This window comes from Mixophyes fleayi, chromosome 7 (genome assembly GCF_038048845.1).
Source record: "Mixophyes fleayi isolate aMixFle1 chromosome 7, aMixFle1.hap1, whole genome shotgun sequence".
NCBI lineage: Eukaryota > Metazoa > Chordata > Amphibia > Anura > Limnodynastidae > Mixophyes > Mixophyes fleayi.
Window position 1 is genome coordinate 129,215,279 of NC_134408.1, and position 15,457 is coordinate 129,230,735.

At 38.3% G+C, this 15,457-nt stretch overlaps 1 protein-coding gene across 1 annotated transcript in view; it reads right to left on the minus strand.

The window, feature by feature from the left end:
• Window positions 1-15,457, minus strand: part of LOC142098168 (sodium channel protein type 2 subunit alpha-like) — a 99,996-nt gene that overhangs the window by 21,090 nt on the left and 63,449 nt on the right. The window contains exons 14-18 of the mRNA XM_075180731.1: window positions 13,300-13,541; window positions 12,005-12,178; window positions 11,098-11,454; window positions 8,611-9,090; window positions 3,470-3,599 (exon numbers count right to left, since the gene is read on the minus strand). Of these exons, the coding sequence (XP_075036832.1) occupies window positions 3,470-3,599; window positions 8,611-9,090; window positions 11,098-11,454; window positions 12,005-12,178; window positions 13,300-13,541 (1,383 nt within the window). The remainder of the gene's footprint in view (window positions 1-3,469; window positions 3,600-8,610; window positions 9,091-11,097; window positions 11,455-12,004; window positions 12,179-13,299; window positions 13,542-15,457) is intronic.

The following is a 15,457-nucleotide window of genomic DNA, read 5'->3' on the forward strand; positions in this document are numbered from 1 at the left end:
GTTTGTATGTTCATCATTGTTAAAATCGTGGTGGCGGTTTATAAAGTGGTGGTTTTGAAAAATGTCTATTCTGGACGTTTTAATGGCGATTTGGGCTTTAGTAAATCCTGCGGTTTGACTAAACCGCCCTTTAGTAAATCTAGCCCTTAGTCAATTAATGATATGATCAAAGTAATGGGTAGCACTACATAGCATTTGCTGGTAAAAATAAAAGATGGAAAGGGTCCAGCTTACAATAGTAATAGGAAGAGGCTAGAGATAAAATTTGTAAGGATTGGAAGGCTCTCCTGTTCCCCCTTATGAAAACTCTAAAATGTTTCTAACCATCAGCCCAACTTCAGCACCATGGGCCTGATTCATTAAGGATCTTAACTTGAGAAACTTCTTATTTCAGTCTCCTGGACAAAACCATTTTACAATGCAAGGGGTGCAAATTAGTTTTCTGTTTTGCACATAAGTTAAATACTGCCTGTTTATTCATGTAATGGGTATAAATATAGACGTCAATGTGGAGGATGACTGGCTGACTTTATCCCTGACGAAAAAACACAAAAATTAAATGACCTTTTAACAACTTTGGTCTCATCTTTGTTAAAAGTATAAGCAGGGGATCAACTCTGCTGCGACTCTGTAAGTTGGTTCCGCAGTAATAGCCCTTAAGAAATTCCAATTCTAAAAATTGTCTTCACAGTCGGTATGTCAGACACTAAGAAAATAGCAGTGGTTCTACTTTCTTCTTCTCTAGATGTGATCTCAACATGACAAGCAAGAAAGCTATCAAAAATATTGGAACGGAAGTAAAAAAATATGGCATTGCACTTTATAAATAGGCGTTAAAAGGAAGCGAAACTAGTTTGAGACAGTTTAGCAAACAATCAACCTACAACTTGTGTTTGGAATGTACCTAATATTCTCTAAAAGTGGCTTAAATTGATAGCTCACCAAACTTTTCTAGATTTTGGACTCCTGTTGTCTCTGGAAGTCTAACAGTCCTTACATTATTTCATCTGAGCCTGTTTTCTAGAGCGTATGACTCCTGGTGCCATATGCGGATTTGATAGTGTGTTATTCCTAATTCAGTCATCAATGGGTTACAATGATACATGTTAGTAGACAACTGAGACTCAGCTTGCTCTGTACTTTCACGTCTTTGCAGATAGCACCTGAACATTCTGGCATAAAAGCTAGAGATCTATTCTGACCTTGCCTATGAGCCTCTGGTTCTGATACAGCATCTAGGGTGCCCATGTATTGTTAAATGGCCTTAAATTCTTATAGACCATTTGAAGCTCATGATCATTTTCTGACAAAGGAACAATTAAAAGAAATGCCCTGCTGCATATATTCAGTGTTTTCTACCCTTCTTCTATAGTAGCATCTGCCAGGAGGTCTAAGAATTAATCTGACGCATGCCACTGTTTGTTCTGGTTAATGAAAAGTAATGTTCTGATCATAATGTCATGACCTTATCATAAGGGCAAGAGCAAAAAATGATGTTCAGTTCTGTAAAATATTTGTCATCTTCCTCATTTGGCCACAAAAGTATCACATATTTGCAGAATTTGGCCTTAAGTATTCCCAGGCCTACCCCAATCACACACAGCATAATGAATTAACTGTCACCATTGCAGCTCTATTCATTGTAGCAAAGAGGCATATTTGCCACAGTTCCCCTATAAGTGAACTGTTAAAAACACAACCAGTATGCAGCAGCAGGCTGCAGACAGGGTTAAAGGTTCCCTGGGATCCTCTTTTAGCACACACACACACACACAGGTGTTCCACATGGGTGTGATTGGTTTGCTGTGATTTATTGTAGTGCTTGGGTGGAGGATAAAGGCACTGTCTGTATGTGTGGGTGGGACCACCGATGCCAGTAAGTGGCCGGCTTGCAGACAGGGAAGTAATGTGTAGCCAGATATAGGTGGTGGGGATTTTTTGTGTACTGTTCCTGATATGATTGCTGAACCAGTGTTGGAACTATTTTACCATCCTGTCAACTGCCAATAAACAGTTAAATGGTTCAGTATAACTGTTTTGGATTCCTGTGAATACTGTACTTTCTCACGTCATATACTATAGAAACTGAGAAATGCATTTTTACAAAATACAGTGTGGAATTGTGAAGCCCAACTGGAAGACTGTATGTCGCCACCTTTGAGAAATGTCTCTGGAATGGAGATTTAGCTCTGTATCTGGCATTCACCTCTAATCATGCAAATGCACCTGGACTCCTGCTAAGTGCATAGGGGTTAAGAGCAAAATGAAAGCATTTCCGGAGAGCAAAAGTTCACACAGACAAAAGGGGGAAAGCTAGACAGAGTAAAGGTGTTGCTAGTGAAGTACAGAATGGGCTCATCAGTGGACCTCGTTTTGTGGAACAGTGTAGGAACAAGATTACAGTTTATAGTGAGATTACTGTAATAGAATAAAGGGGTAACGAAGGTGCATTTTAGGGGCATTCCCTGCTGTGCACGACCCTTCTGCTCCACAAAAGCACTCAAATCCTGCACCAGCTCAGTGTTGGTGGAGACTGAGTGTCATGTGAACAAAATAAATACTTAAAAACCTGGCAATGTGCCCCCTCTCCAAACCCTCAATCAGCCCCAGTGCTAGAAAGCCAGGGCTGGACTCCACTATAACAGAGAAAATCAGCCCTAGGCTGGTTAGCACAAAGCTGGTGTTTATATAGGGCTGCACTGCAAAACCATATGCTTTCACCTACCAGCCTCATGTTAAACAGGGCCAGGGTGATGAGATTGGGACTCCAAGAGTGGTGGGAAAAAAAAGACACATACACAAATTTCACTTAAAGTATAATCGAATAAAAGCTCCCCAAAACCCTAATCCATCTCTTATTTATATATTTAAAGTAGTGCAGGGTTGTAACTAGGGCTGTGTGATAGGGACGATGGCCCAGGGTGCAACACAGAAGGGGGGCGCAGTTTATGAATATTTTAGGTTTATTTGGTTAAAATTGAGGGCTTAGGGGATGGCATTTTTGTTTCTCAGCCCAGGCGCTAAAATTTTAAGTTATGGCTCTAAAGTAGTGCACTATATTATAGGTGGCGAGTGTGTCTGCTAACGCGTTTCTCTTTAAAGTATAGGCATTCAACGGAGAGGTACATTTGTAGGTAATTTCGAGCAACGTAAAGTAAGGCTAAATACGTACAAAAGTATCATATGTAATGAGGAATCCTTGCTCGCCATAAATAAGGTGAAAATGAGCAGTTTTTCAGAAGAAAAACTGAAAAGTATATTCAATTAAGAGGGGTGGTAGTAAAAGGATAGGTGGTTGGAATTTTACCTGATTTTTCCAAAAACATTTCTATGTGTGCTGGGTGAACCGTCGAGGTAGACCAATGCAAAATCAAGGAATTTTGCGGTCTTTCTCAATGCGCTCTGTTAATGACCTCAAGTGTTCTACTATAGTGGGACAAAGGAAGTTGGCAATAGGAAGTGAGCATACCATCCGTAAAGCATGGCTCTGGATCAAGGTTCTCTTCGTAGTCATAGCCCAAGAAGTCATCTTCTCCTTCCATTCCTGGTGGTCTGATATCTATTGTGCTGCCCTCAGATGAGCTGGAGAGTTTAGCCTTCTACAAAAAAAACCAACATAGATATAATATTATATCTCTATTTCTGAATAATATACATTTATTACAATGTTCTTATCTTAGGTGGACAGATTAGTAGATAAGATATTAATTATAAAGCTTATTGAATGGTTTGATGATGATACTCATTGCAAATCTTTTACTAGTTTTACAAAATGTTAAATATTAACTCAATCAAAGAGCATGCATCTCCTCTTCAGATAATTATATTTTATAGCTATTTTTTTCATTTTTGCTTAAATTGTAAAATTTGATTTTAATTTATTAATCTAGAATATTGATATTCCACGTACGATATGATTTTGAAATGTTCAAATCAGAACGAGGTACGCCCCAGTGACATGATGTGGGCTTAACCCACAAGAAAACACAATTTGCTTCCTTTTAAATGCTAAAAAATATTCTAGAAATCTGATTCTTCATAAGACTTAACTCCTGTAATATAGGCACAGAGATTTGTGAAAGTATCACATAGGTCAATGCCTAGGGTAGAATTGGAGAGGCGGCGGGTTGGTACTGGCTTCATCATGTTTATGGCATTGTTATTTATGCATACCAGATTAAAAAACAATAATCATTTTAAAAATTACGGACAGAAAACACTTATTTATTTCATACAGTTGATGTGTGGCTGAGGCTGTGGAGCTCTGTAGAAAAAGGAATTTGGAAACAGAAGCTCCATAAGGGCAACACAGTGATTTGATGTGCCTTTAAGATTACATGAGCATTGTTGTGCTTAATATTATGCAGAAAAAAAGTATTGGAGACTGCACAACCAGCTAAAGGAGTTTTCTTCTTTTGCCTTTATTTATAGGGCAGCACAGTGGCCTAGTGGTTAGCACTTCTGCCTCACAGCACTGGGGTCATGAGTTTGATTCCCGACCATGGCCTTATCTGTGTGGAGTTTGTATGTTCTCACTGTGTTTGTGTGGGTTTCCTCTGGGTGCTCCGGTTTCCTCCCACACTCCGGTTTCCTCCCACACTCCAAAAAAAACATACTAGTAGATTAATTGGCTGCTATCAAATTGCCCCTAGTCTCTCTCTTTGTCTGTGTGTGTATGTTAGGGAATTTAGACTGTAAGCTCCAATGGGGCAGGGACTGAGGTGAATGAGTTTTCTGTACAGCGCTGCAGAATTAGTGGTGCTGTAAAAATAACTGATGATGATTGATTCTCTTGTGCCCTCCTGTAACTTTTACTAAATACGTCGTTTTTTCGTTTATCGCTTTCTTCTGTTTTTTTAGCTATGTATTCATATAATTATGCATAGTTGCTTATTTTCTTTTCATTGAGCTACAGCATTGCTCTAATGTACTCTAAATGTACTTGCTCATCTACAGACGTTGCTAAATGCATTTAGTAAAAGTTATAGGAGGGCATGCACATGCCAATGAATTAAAGTCACTTGAAGGTGGGGATCGCTTTAATTAGAACCAGTTTATTCCATTGAAAGCTAAATGATATAACAGAATGTTTCATAAATGTATAAAACAAAGCATTCCATTGTCAGGTGTGTTATACAAGACTTACCAAGACGCACTTACAGAGATTAATATTGTATATACGGGTTTTAAAAGAGAAGAGGAATGGGGGAAAAAATCAAGAACAAGGGGTGGGATTCTGAAACTGGTAAAGAAAATCTCTGGAGTAATGTTATAATATTGGGTGGGGTGCGTGTACTCAATGACCGGAACACCGACAAGACATGTGAGCGACATAAAAATAACAATTAAGATCAGTTGGACGGTCAGTATACATCTACATACCTTAATATAGATGTGCAGCATTAGCGACAGCTCTTATAGCTGTCATCTGTCAATTGCGAATAAAGAAAAGTCGGCGACTGGTCAGCACGTCATTCACACTGCTGACAGTGAGATTGGCGCTTTTAAGACGGCAATGGGTGGACCCGGAGCCACAATAGATTATAGAGGCGTGGGGTCCACCCATTGCCGCCTTAAAAGCACCAATCTCACTGTCAGCAGTGTGAATGACGTGCCTACCAGTCGCCGACTTTTCTTCAATCGCAATTAACTGTACTAGAAAAATACAGATAGGATTAAGTACCAGCCTTTACTGAGAGCCATGCAATGGACTTCACATGTAAATGTTGTACTTTTATACTTTAACTAGCTATAGCTAGAGATATATTTATATATCTAAAACATGTTTTTCTACTTCATTTTTTAGATTTAAGCTTTTCTGTATACAATTAAATTATTAAAATGAAAATCACCAAATATGTATGTACCCTACTTGCCAACTCTCACAGAATGTCCTGGAGGCTCCCGTATTCCGGCAGTCTCCCGCATCTGCCCACTTCCTAGTGAAGTGGGCAGAATTAGGCCCAAAATGCCGCGATTCTCCGGGAATCGCGGCATTTGGCCCCGCCCCCCACTGTAAAATGACGCCTTTGCATCATTAGGTCACGGGGGCGAGTCCAAAATGACGTGATTTTTGAAGCCCCGCCCCCCACACGCCCACCTCCCCCGGGCAGCTCCCGGACGCCAACTAGAAGAAGTTGGCAAGTGCGGTATGTTTTATTAAAAATAGCACTCTATATAAATACAATAATATCCTGCATCTGTATTCAAATTTTCACCTGTGAACAGAAAATATTGCCTTTAATCCAAAGACTTTCCTCAGCAATCAAGCAAACATCTGTTGTGAATTTAATTGAGATGTCTTGGTTCCATCACGGATTTATCGCCCGGGTTAGCAACATGGCTCTAATGAATATCCCCCTAAAGAGCTATGTTTCTATTAGATTATTTTTGAGGCAAGTACATGTTCTGCAAAAGGGTAGGTACACATTTACACACATATAAGAGTAAGCAGAACCTTGATTAAACACAAGCAAACCAAGTAAATATGTTTAAGTTAATGAGATCACGATTGAATGCAAGAAGGGTTCAGTCATTATTTTTCAAATATTACTAAATAAAATGTGTTGAGGAATTATGCCACGGATATTAGATGCAATTTTATGCATTTATGCTCTAAGATATTTTTTATTTTTTTGCATTGTACAGAATAAATAGAAAATGGTAAGTTTTTTGAAAAATGATGCATGTTCCCTTTGCATTTTCACCTTGCATTTCTTGCAGATAGTTTGATCAGTTGAATTAGCCTTTCCTGCAGAGTATGGCATGCACATTGTTATAGTACAGTGATATCGGTGACCTCCAATTACATGCGGCCTGTAGAGAACAACATCAACTTGATCGTTGATGGGAAAATATGATTGGTTAAAGCAACATGCTGTTCTAGTCATTTAGCACCATGGAGAGTAGCAACCGCCAAACCTGTGATGTGAACAAAACCAGACCTTTAATGCTTCACAAAACAGGGTTGGTTTGCCAGTCCTGCATGATCATGCTATGGTAAAGTTAAACAGTTCAGCACTTGGAACAGCTGAGCATATTCATTATTGTGTTGCAATGAATGGTAAGGCCCAGAGCTGAGCTGCATGCAGACTGATAGCCATTGGGAACATAACCAAATATATTACTTGAGTGGACACGTTGCTCTGTCTTGTTAAAATAAACACCAGAGCTGTAATCTTGAATCCTTCAACTTGTTTTTACCCCTGTGAGAAGTGAAAAGGGGAAGCAATAAAAGTAAAAAATATGGAACTTTTCTGCAAGTTACGGCTGCGTAAATTTAATTACAAGGATAAAAAATAAATAATCATAATAAATATTGTATTAATTGTACATGTAGTATGACATATTTTCATGCAGTCAGCATTACAACAGCTACAATTGCTATATACCCTTATTTTCTAATTATTTTGCTTGTAGGATCAGTATATACTGTATGGACAAAGTGTTATACTCAATAGCCGCCACCAGGGGTGTGCTGATCTCGCAACAACGATCAATAGATCCCTATGAGGAATGTGTTGTATGTCAAATACTGGATGGAACAAAAATGCAGGACACGTGTCCAGGGACTGTCCAGAATCTGCATTCAGTGTTGTCATTACTGACCATGTGGGTTCTATAGTGATCTATTGATCACAATTTCTCGAAGCTTCATTCATTCTCTGGTGAATTATGTGCATGTTAACCACTTCTAACTACCTGTGAGTATATACCATCATAAAGATAGATGCAACCAATCAGATTCTAGCTATCATTTATTTAGTACATTCTACAAAATGACAGCTAGAATCTGATTGGTTGCTATAGGCAACATGTCCACTTTTTCAAACCCGCAGCTTAATACATTTAACCCCTAGTGTACATAAACAAATTATATAGTCATCTTCATAACTATTTCCTTTGTAAAGACATACCTAGTCAGTTAGGCTACATTTGTTTGATTTTGTATGGTTCTACAGTGCTATTCGTGCCACTCTGTTCAATGATGTTTGGATTTTGACACACTGGACGGACCAGCCATAGACAAAAGGCTGCATATACTTAGCCCTCAAAGATGGAAACACTGCAGTACAGTTAAGTGCTAGATAAACTTTATTTGCTATATGAGGGCAGCATGATGGCTTACTGGTTAGCATTTCTGCCTCACAACACTGGGTCATGAGTTCGATTCCCAACCATGGTCTTATCTGTGTGGAGTTTGTATGTTCTCCCCGTGTTTGCGTGGGTTTCCTCCGGGTGCTCCAGTTTCCTCCCACATTACAAAAACACAATGGTTTTTTGGCTGCTAACAAATTGACCCTAGTCTGTGTGTGTGTGTTAAGAAATGTAGACTGTAAGCCCCAATGGAGCAGGGACTGATGTGAGTTCTCTATACAGCGCTGAGGAATTAGTGGCGCTATATATATATAAATGATGATGCTTTGATATATTTTATATAACACAGAAAAATCATACTAAAAAACTGAAGTGTGAATGACCTACCACTTTTAATGCATTAGCAAAATTAAGGTCACGAATTCTAAAAAAAATAATGAAAAAGCACATTAACAGTAATGTTTAAAGTAAGGTGAGGTTTAGCAAGCATGAACTCTTTGTTATAAAACGTACCTCTTTATTCTCCTCTGGGTCAGATTCGCTGCTGAAGTCTTCAGTATTTGGGTTCTCCAGGTCTGACTCTCCAGCAGCGATAGGCACTGCTACGGTGAGGCACTGCTTGTCACCAACAGCCATATATTCCTTCTCATCACCTCCATATTTCTCCACACTGCTGCCTATCCCACTCATTGTCCCACTTACATCTCTATGATAACTTTGCTCCTTGATGCTTTCCACCACAACATTGCTGAAGACGCCATTACTGCGCTTCATCTTCAGCTCTTCCAGCTGTCTCATATCATCCACATCGTTTTTAGTGGTCAGAAACAATTTTTGGAAAAAATCGCGCAGGCATTTCTTAATGTAAGCCACGCCCCTGTGGATCCTGCCAACTGCGACCTGAAGATTATTCAGTTCACTGTCGTCATCCGTAGCGGAAAGATTGTCAGAACTAAATGAGCTTAAGAGCAAGGCCAAGAACAAGTTCAGCACCTACAATCCAAGTCAAAAATACAATTAAATACTTAACAAAATTAAATGATACTTATATAATTACTGCTGTCCAACTAAAGCAGTAAAAAATGAAGTGACAGTAAGCAAGTTACATACGTTACTATTAAGACCCCTTTGATATGAAGATTTTCTATCACTGCTCAACTCCTCGGTAACACTGCGGTAAGAGGAGTTTTAGAACTCACCAAACCAGTGCAGGGTTCCTCTGCACATGCATGAGCCACAAAAGAGAACCCACTGAGGAAGCCACGCTGATTGGTGAAACACAATTTGGATATCCGTCGCAGAGTTTGGCTAATGTATTACTACTTATATTTGATTCCAATCTTTCTGCTTCATTGATCTCTCGCTTTATCTGTTTTCACATATACTCTACCTTCCATCCTATCACATTACTCCTTCCTGGAACACAAGTTACTCCTTATTCCTATCAATTTTCCATAGTAAAACTTCCGTAGCAAATTGTCACTACCCCTGTGCATTTCACATCCTAGCTCCCCTTGCCATTTACACTCATGTATATAGCCTGTACACCCTATTTATCTGTTCTACCACACCCAGCTGTCTATGCTGTACACAAACTACTGCCGCTACTTGGCACAACTGTACCACCTATCTGTAGTTGTAGAACGCTGCAAACGCTCCACCGCTATTTACAGATAAGTATAATCTAACTTCCAGGCTCACTAGGTGGAGGAAGCCGTGTATGCAGTGCACACAATCAATACCTCACAAATGCCAAGTGCAATAGTGTACCCCTAACTACAACTGTACCACCACCTAAAACCTCCACATTAACACCTATGCACTTCCACTGATTCTTGATATCTCACAACATTCTATAGCTGCCTATCACATGAATCCTGCCAACCATCTATTCATCTAGCATTCCACTTTCCTTGACTTCCCAGCTTCATCTTTTCAAAATTCTTAGTAATTGTTTTCTCTCCTTTATCTCTACTTTATATTTAATTCATCTATTCTATCCCAGTACCGTAGTCTACTAAAATTTGCTTATACCCTACTGTATGTTTATTTACATTTTTTCATTACATCAATGATTTATCTTCATACTCATATTCTATTTCCACATTATTATGACTGGTTTCTGTAGGCATATCTCGCCTACCAGATGCAGGTCTAAAATATTTGACTTTTGTCTTGCGGTTTGTTGTGTAGTTTTGTCCTTGATGCATTGCACAATTTGCAAACTGCACAACCAACCTTGCAAAAAATGGATGTTTGACAAAGCTGCACTTTCATAAATCCTGTTCAAAGACGGTGTTTTTCCGCCTGCCTCATGTCACTGTCCTCACTCCCACACAAGAGCACAGGTAACTGACTCCCAAATATCAGCACACGCATCTCCTAAGATAATCGGTGCTGCTGTGAACACTTCAATAAATTGATTGGGCTATAGATGTGCAGAAGATAAAGAATTAAAACAATAGGTGCTTTAATCCTAGTCAAACACATTTTACAATGGGTGAAGTTCTAATTTTTGCAGCACAGTCCAACCGGTGGACTGCAAGCCACATGAAGTCTTGTTGAACATTGTCTGCAGGTTCCATCATGATGGACAACAGTATGAAAGCGAAGCTAAGCAATGTCATTGTCAACTTGTGCTTCCTCATAGTATGCGGATCTCCAATATGTAAGTCAAAAAATTCCATAACTTCAGTGCTCTTACTCTATTAAAATGTTAAAAGTAAACTAAAATAATTTAAGAACACATGTTAGAGAAATAATTGAGAAGCATTAAAATGGGAATTAGAAGATGCTATAAATTATCACAGAAAAGTGTGGACCCAAATCCTTCTTTATGTGCACAAGTGTACATAGTTCTCTGACTAGTTGTGCTTTCCAGTAAAACAGGATGTATTTGCACAAATGTAGACACGTTTGCACTTCCACAGAGTAGAATGACAATGTCAAGTGTTGTACTTTTTACATAAATATTCCATAATCATAAAACACTTAACGTACCACAAGATTCCCGATCACCATGACTAACATGAACACCAAGAGGCACATAGATTGTCCGGCCACCTCCATACAGTCCCACATGGTCTCGATCCATTCTCCACACAGTACTCGGAACACGATCAGGAAGGAATGGAAGAAGTCATTCATGTGCCAGCGGGGGAGCTCGCAGTCGTCAGAGATTTTACAGACACATTCCTTGTAGCTTTTACCAAATAGCTGCATGCCGACCACAGCGAAGATAAACACGATGATGGCCAACACCAAGGTCAAGTTTCCCAAAGCTCCTACCGAGTTGCCAATGATCTTGATCAACATGTTGAGTGTTGGCCATGATTTTGCCAACTTGAAGACTCGGAGCTAAAGGATAAATTATAAAGTTTTTATATTAGCTGCATTAAATTGGGCAAATGAAGATGACCATATATGACCTGTGATTATAATTATATATATATATATATATATATATATATACATGAGATATACTATTTATTGGATGCATCGTGTATTGCAGTATATAAAAATTGTTGCAACTTGTGAGTGTGATAAGTAAAATGTCATCAAATTGTATTACAGGTATCTTTAAATTTGGCTTGTTAGTTTCTGGTGCTATAACCATCGATTTACTAACAATGTTCAAACCTATGTATTGATGGGCACAAGGAAGTGCTGAGTGTAAAAATTAGTTCATACACACAAACAGGAATGAAAGTATATAATAAAAAACCTAACAAGTAAAAACACTTCATAATTAGTAAACCTTTTAGGCTGTTTAAAACACAGGTTTAGTGTGGGCAGTAATTAGTAGTAGGTGCGTGGTCAGAAATGTGATTGTAAATAAATTGCTGAACATAGTACAATTAAAACCTACAGACATTCAAAACCAATAATATTTTACATCTTAAATTACCAGTCTAAAGGAACGAAGAACAGTGAATCCTCCTGTTGTTGATAGCCCAAGTTCCATTAAACTAAGACTCACAATAATCCCATCAAAGATATTCCAGCCTTCCTGGAAATAATAGTACGGATGTAACGCGATCAGTTTAAAAAACATTTCTGCTGTAAAGATTCCGGTAAAAACCTAGAAAAGTAATAGAAATAGCTGTTTTCACTGTTGAATCATGGCGGTTTAGTGCTTTTGTATGATTAAGACAATAGGCCGAAAATTATCATGAACGTGCATAAACATTTTTACAATACATTAAGGTTGCATTTAGAAGGCTTTTTAAAAAGGATCAAAGTGGTGTTTACATATTCACTCCGCCATAATAAAGCATATTGCTGTACTTTGCCTAGTCATATTTGCATCTTGTAGCGGATTTGCCCAGATTTACCACAATTTATCAATTTCTCCCAAATACCAACAGAAAATTCTACATTTGTCTATTTTTCTACCTTTTAAAGAAGAATTTACTTTAGGGGTAATTAACATTGCTCAAACAATGCACAACCTATGACTTCTATTATTATCATTAAAATCAGTCTAGCCATTGCTTTATAGAATGAAACTACCGGTAATAAAAGGGGAAATAACTATTATTGAAAGCAATTGAGCAAATGTCAATGTTGCAAGAAAAGAACTTTCCTTTTACAGGTTTATTTCGTTTTTATATATTTTTCTACTTTGTGTTGACAATGTAATTTTTTAACAATACATTTTGTTCTTTTTTTGTCTCCTAATTTTCTCTTTTCTTGTGTTTTTCTTTTACTTATGTTGTCTAAACTCTCCCTTAAGCCATTGGGAAAGTTGAAAAGTTTCTTTACGTTGAATTCCGCTGAAGAACTGAACGATTTCAATCGATTATGCAGAAAAGACTTCCATTTCTTTTTAAATAATCAAAACGAGATAGGTGGTTTTTGGTGCAGTAAAAAGCAAAAACTCCACTTTTTATCCCTTTAAAATAGGACCCTTATAGTTTGCTGCCTTAGATCTTATAGAACATACATGCTAAAAATTTGTCAATATGCAGATTGCATGCTCATGCCATGCTTCAAAACCCCTCTTTCCGTTGTTTCAGCGGATAACTGTGTGGATTGCACAGAAATAACAACAAAGCAAGAGAGATAAAAGAAAATCAGTAATAATATAATGTTCTAATACTGTATATATGAGTAAATTGTGTTTGATCTTTCATTATGTATTTAGTGCTGTTTTATTACATTAGTTCATTGATATAATAGTAAAACATTTGGCGAACCCACCAGGTTTCCGACAGAAAGCACGTTAATGAAATCCTTTGTCATATGGGCATGTTCCATGGCCATGAAAATAGTGTTTAGAACAATGCAGATTGTAATAGCAAGGTCTACAAATGGGTCCATCACAATCAGTTTTACAATGTCTTTAATTCTCAGCCATAGATCACTGCAGTCCCAGATTAAAAAGCAGTTAGCAAATTTATACCAACAAGGAGGGCACTTCTGTTGTCTTGATTCTTCAAGTTCTGAAAACAAATGGAACAATCTTGAAAATGTTATACACGTTTGTTCTACCCAATCTTCTGGATAATCCATCAATAGCAATGATTATTATTTTCATTTTGCACTGGAAAACTAGAAGTGTTTTTGTAAATCTTACTATACAAGTATTAAAAAAATCCAACTCTTGCAATGTGAAAAGAGCACGTTCCTGTTGTTGCTCAGGCTGATGCTCAGGCTCGGTTCCTGGAGAACCGAACACACCCAAACTTAGGGAATCCGAGTACCGAGCCGGCTCGGTACTGTTGCGCGCCCTCTGAATTGAAAACAAGGCAAAACATCATTGTAACGTCGTCGGATATCGGATCTCGCGAGTTTTGAATTCCTTTTTAAGATCCAACATAGCGAGGGGTGGGAGAGAGGGCGGACCCGCATTTTTCTTTTCTGCCACTGCTGTGCGCCAATGTGCCCTAGATGTGGTAGGGACTGCCATGTGTTTGTGTCATTGCTCTGTCGCTTAGCATCCAGCCAGGTCGCTGCAGTATTTGTCCGAAAGTGTATGAAAATAATATTGTGATCTGTGAGGTGGTCTAAATTGACTGCAAATGACTTGAAATTAGTGTTATTGAGGTTATGAGGTTAATAATAATGTAGGAACAAAAAAAGATCAAAATTATGTGATTTTAGCATATTTTAGGATTTTTTCTAAAAAATCCAAAACCAAAACCAAAACACACGAGGGTGGTTTTGCTAAAACCAAAACCAAAACACGAAGCTAATCCAGATCCAAAACCAAAATCAGTTCACAGGGGTCAGTGAGCATCACTAGTTTTAATGTTGTTCAACACAGCCAGGCTTCATGTAGACTTTGATGCAATTTCCATCTATAAGAGAGGCATACCCAATGCAGCTGATCATCATCATTATCAGTTTGTAACTTACACTTGGGGTAGAGCACCTGCAATATATATGTTTCCTGACACACGTATCTGGTCTACATCGGCCGCATTTACTTGAACTGTCGAAGCCGTATAATTGGATGAACAAAAGTATATTGGTTAATATTGTTTTGCTGTGCGATTGCGATCAGTATGCCACGTAACACGTGGCATAGCGCGATCGCATGGTAAAATACGCACGCACACACTCGCACTCTAACATTCAGTTATTTATATATTTCATATTCATATTGGTTCAGTTCTACAGTGATTTATGAGCAGATAGTATTTAGTTAATTATTAGTTTATATATTATGATTAAATGTACACTTTAGTGTTATGTAAGGTTCAGGTTACAGGAAACATGTCATGTTTAGTATCAGTTTAATCCCCTATTTATCAGCAGTTGTCCGGTTCATTCGCCGAAGTGATCGCACATTGCATACTCTAGTTAGCGATGTAAGGGAAATAAATGTCTAAAGTGATACTGACTGTAATATGTAAATAGACTAGCTTAAACTGGTTTCTGGGTGGGAGAATCATCTGGAATGTTGACCCTCACCCTTGGAGGGGGTTGTTTGAACTAGCCTATGACCTGTTTACACTGGACCCTCCTGATGCTTGGACCTATAGAAGCAAGCCATGTCATCTACATTGTTCTCTCTGTAACACTGAGTGTATATAATACAGCTCTAGCTGGTATTAGGGCAGTCCTCTCTGACCACAGTATTCTGGAATGAAGTACTGTAAGGTGGCACCAGCGAGCATAGCTTTGCGCAGCGAAGGGCGCGGCGGTATGTATGTATTTGTCTTTGGTATCGGCTGTATTGTACTGTACTGTATTATAATCATGTATTGAACTGCTAAATTTTGCATCTGCTAAAAAAATTACTTTGTGCTTTGGAAACACAACACAATCGCTTAGACAATGCTTATTTGAAAAATGATGAAATTGCTTTAATAACACCCTTATTGTACTTTACCTATGCTTGTCTCCCCTGATC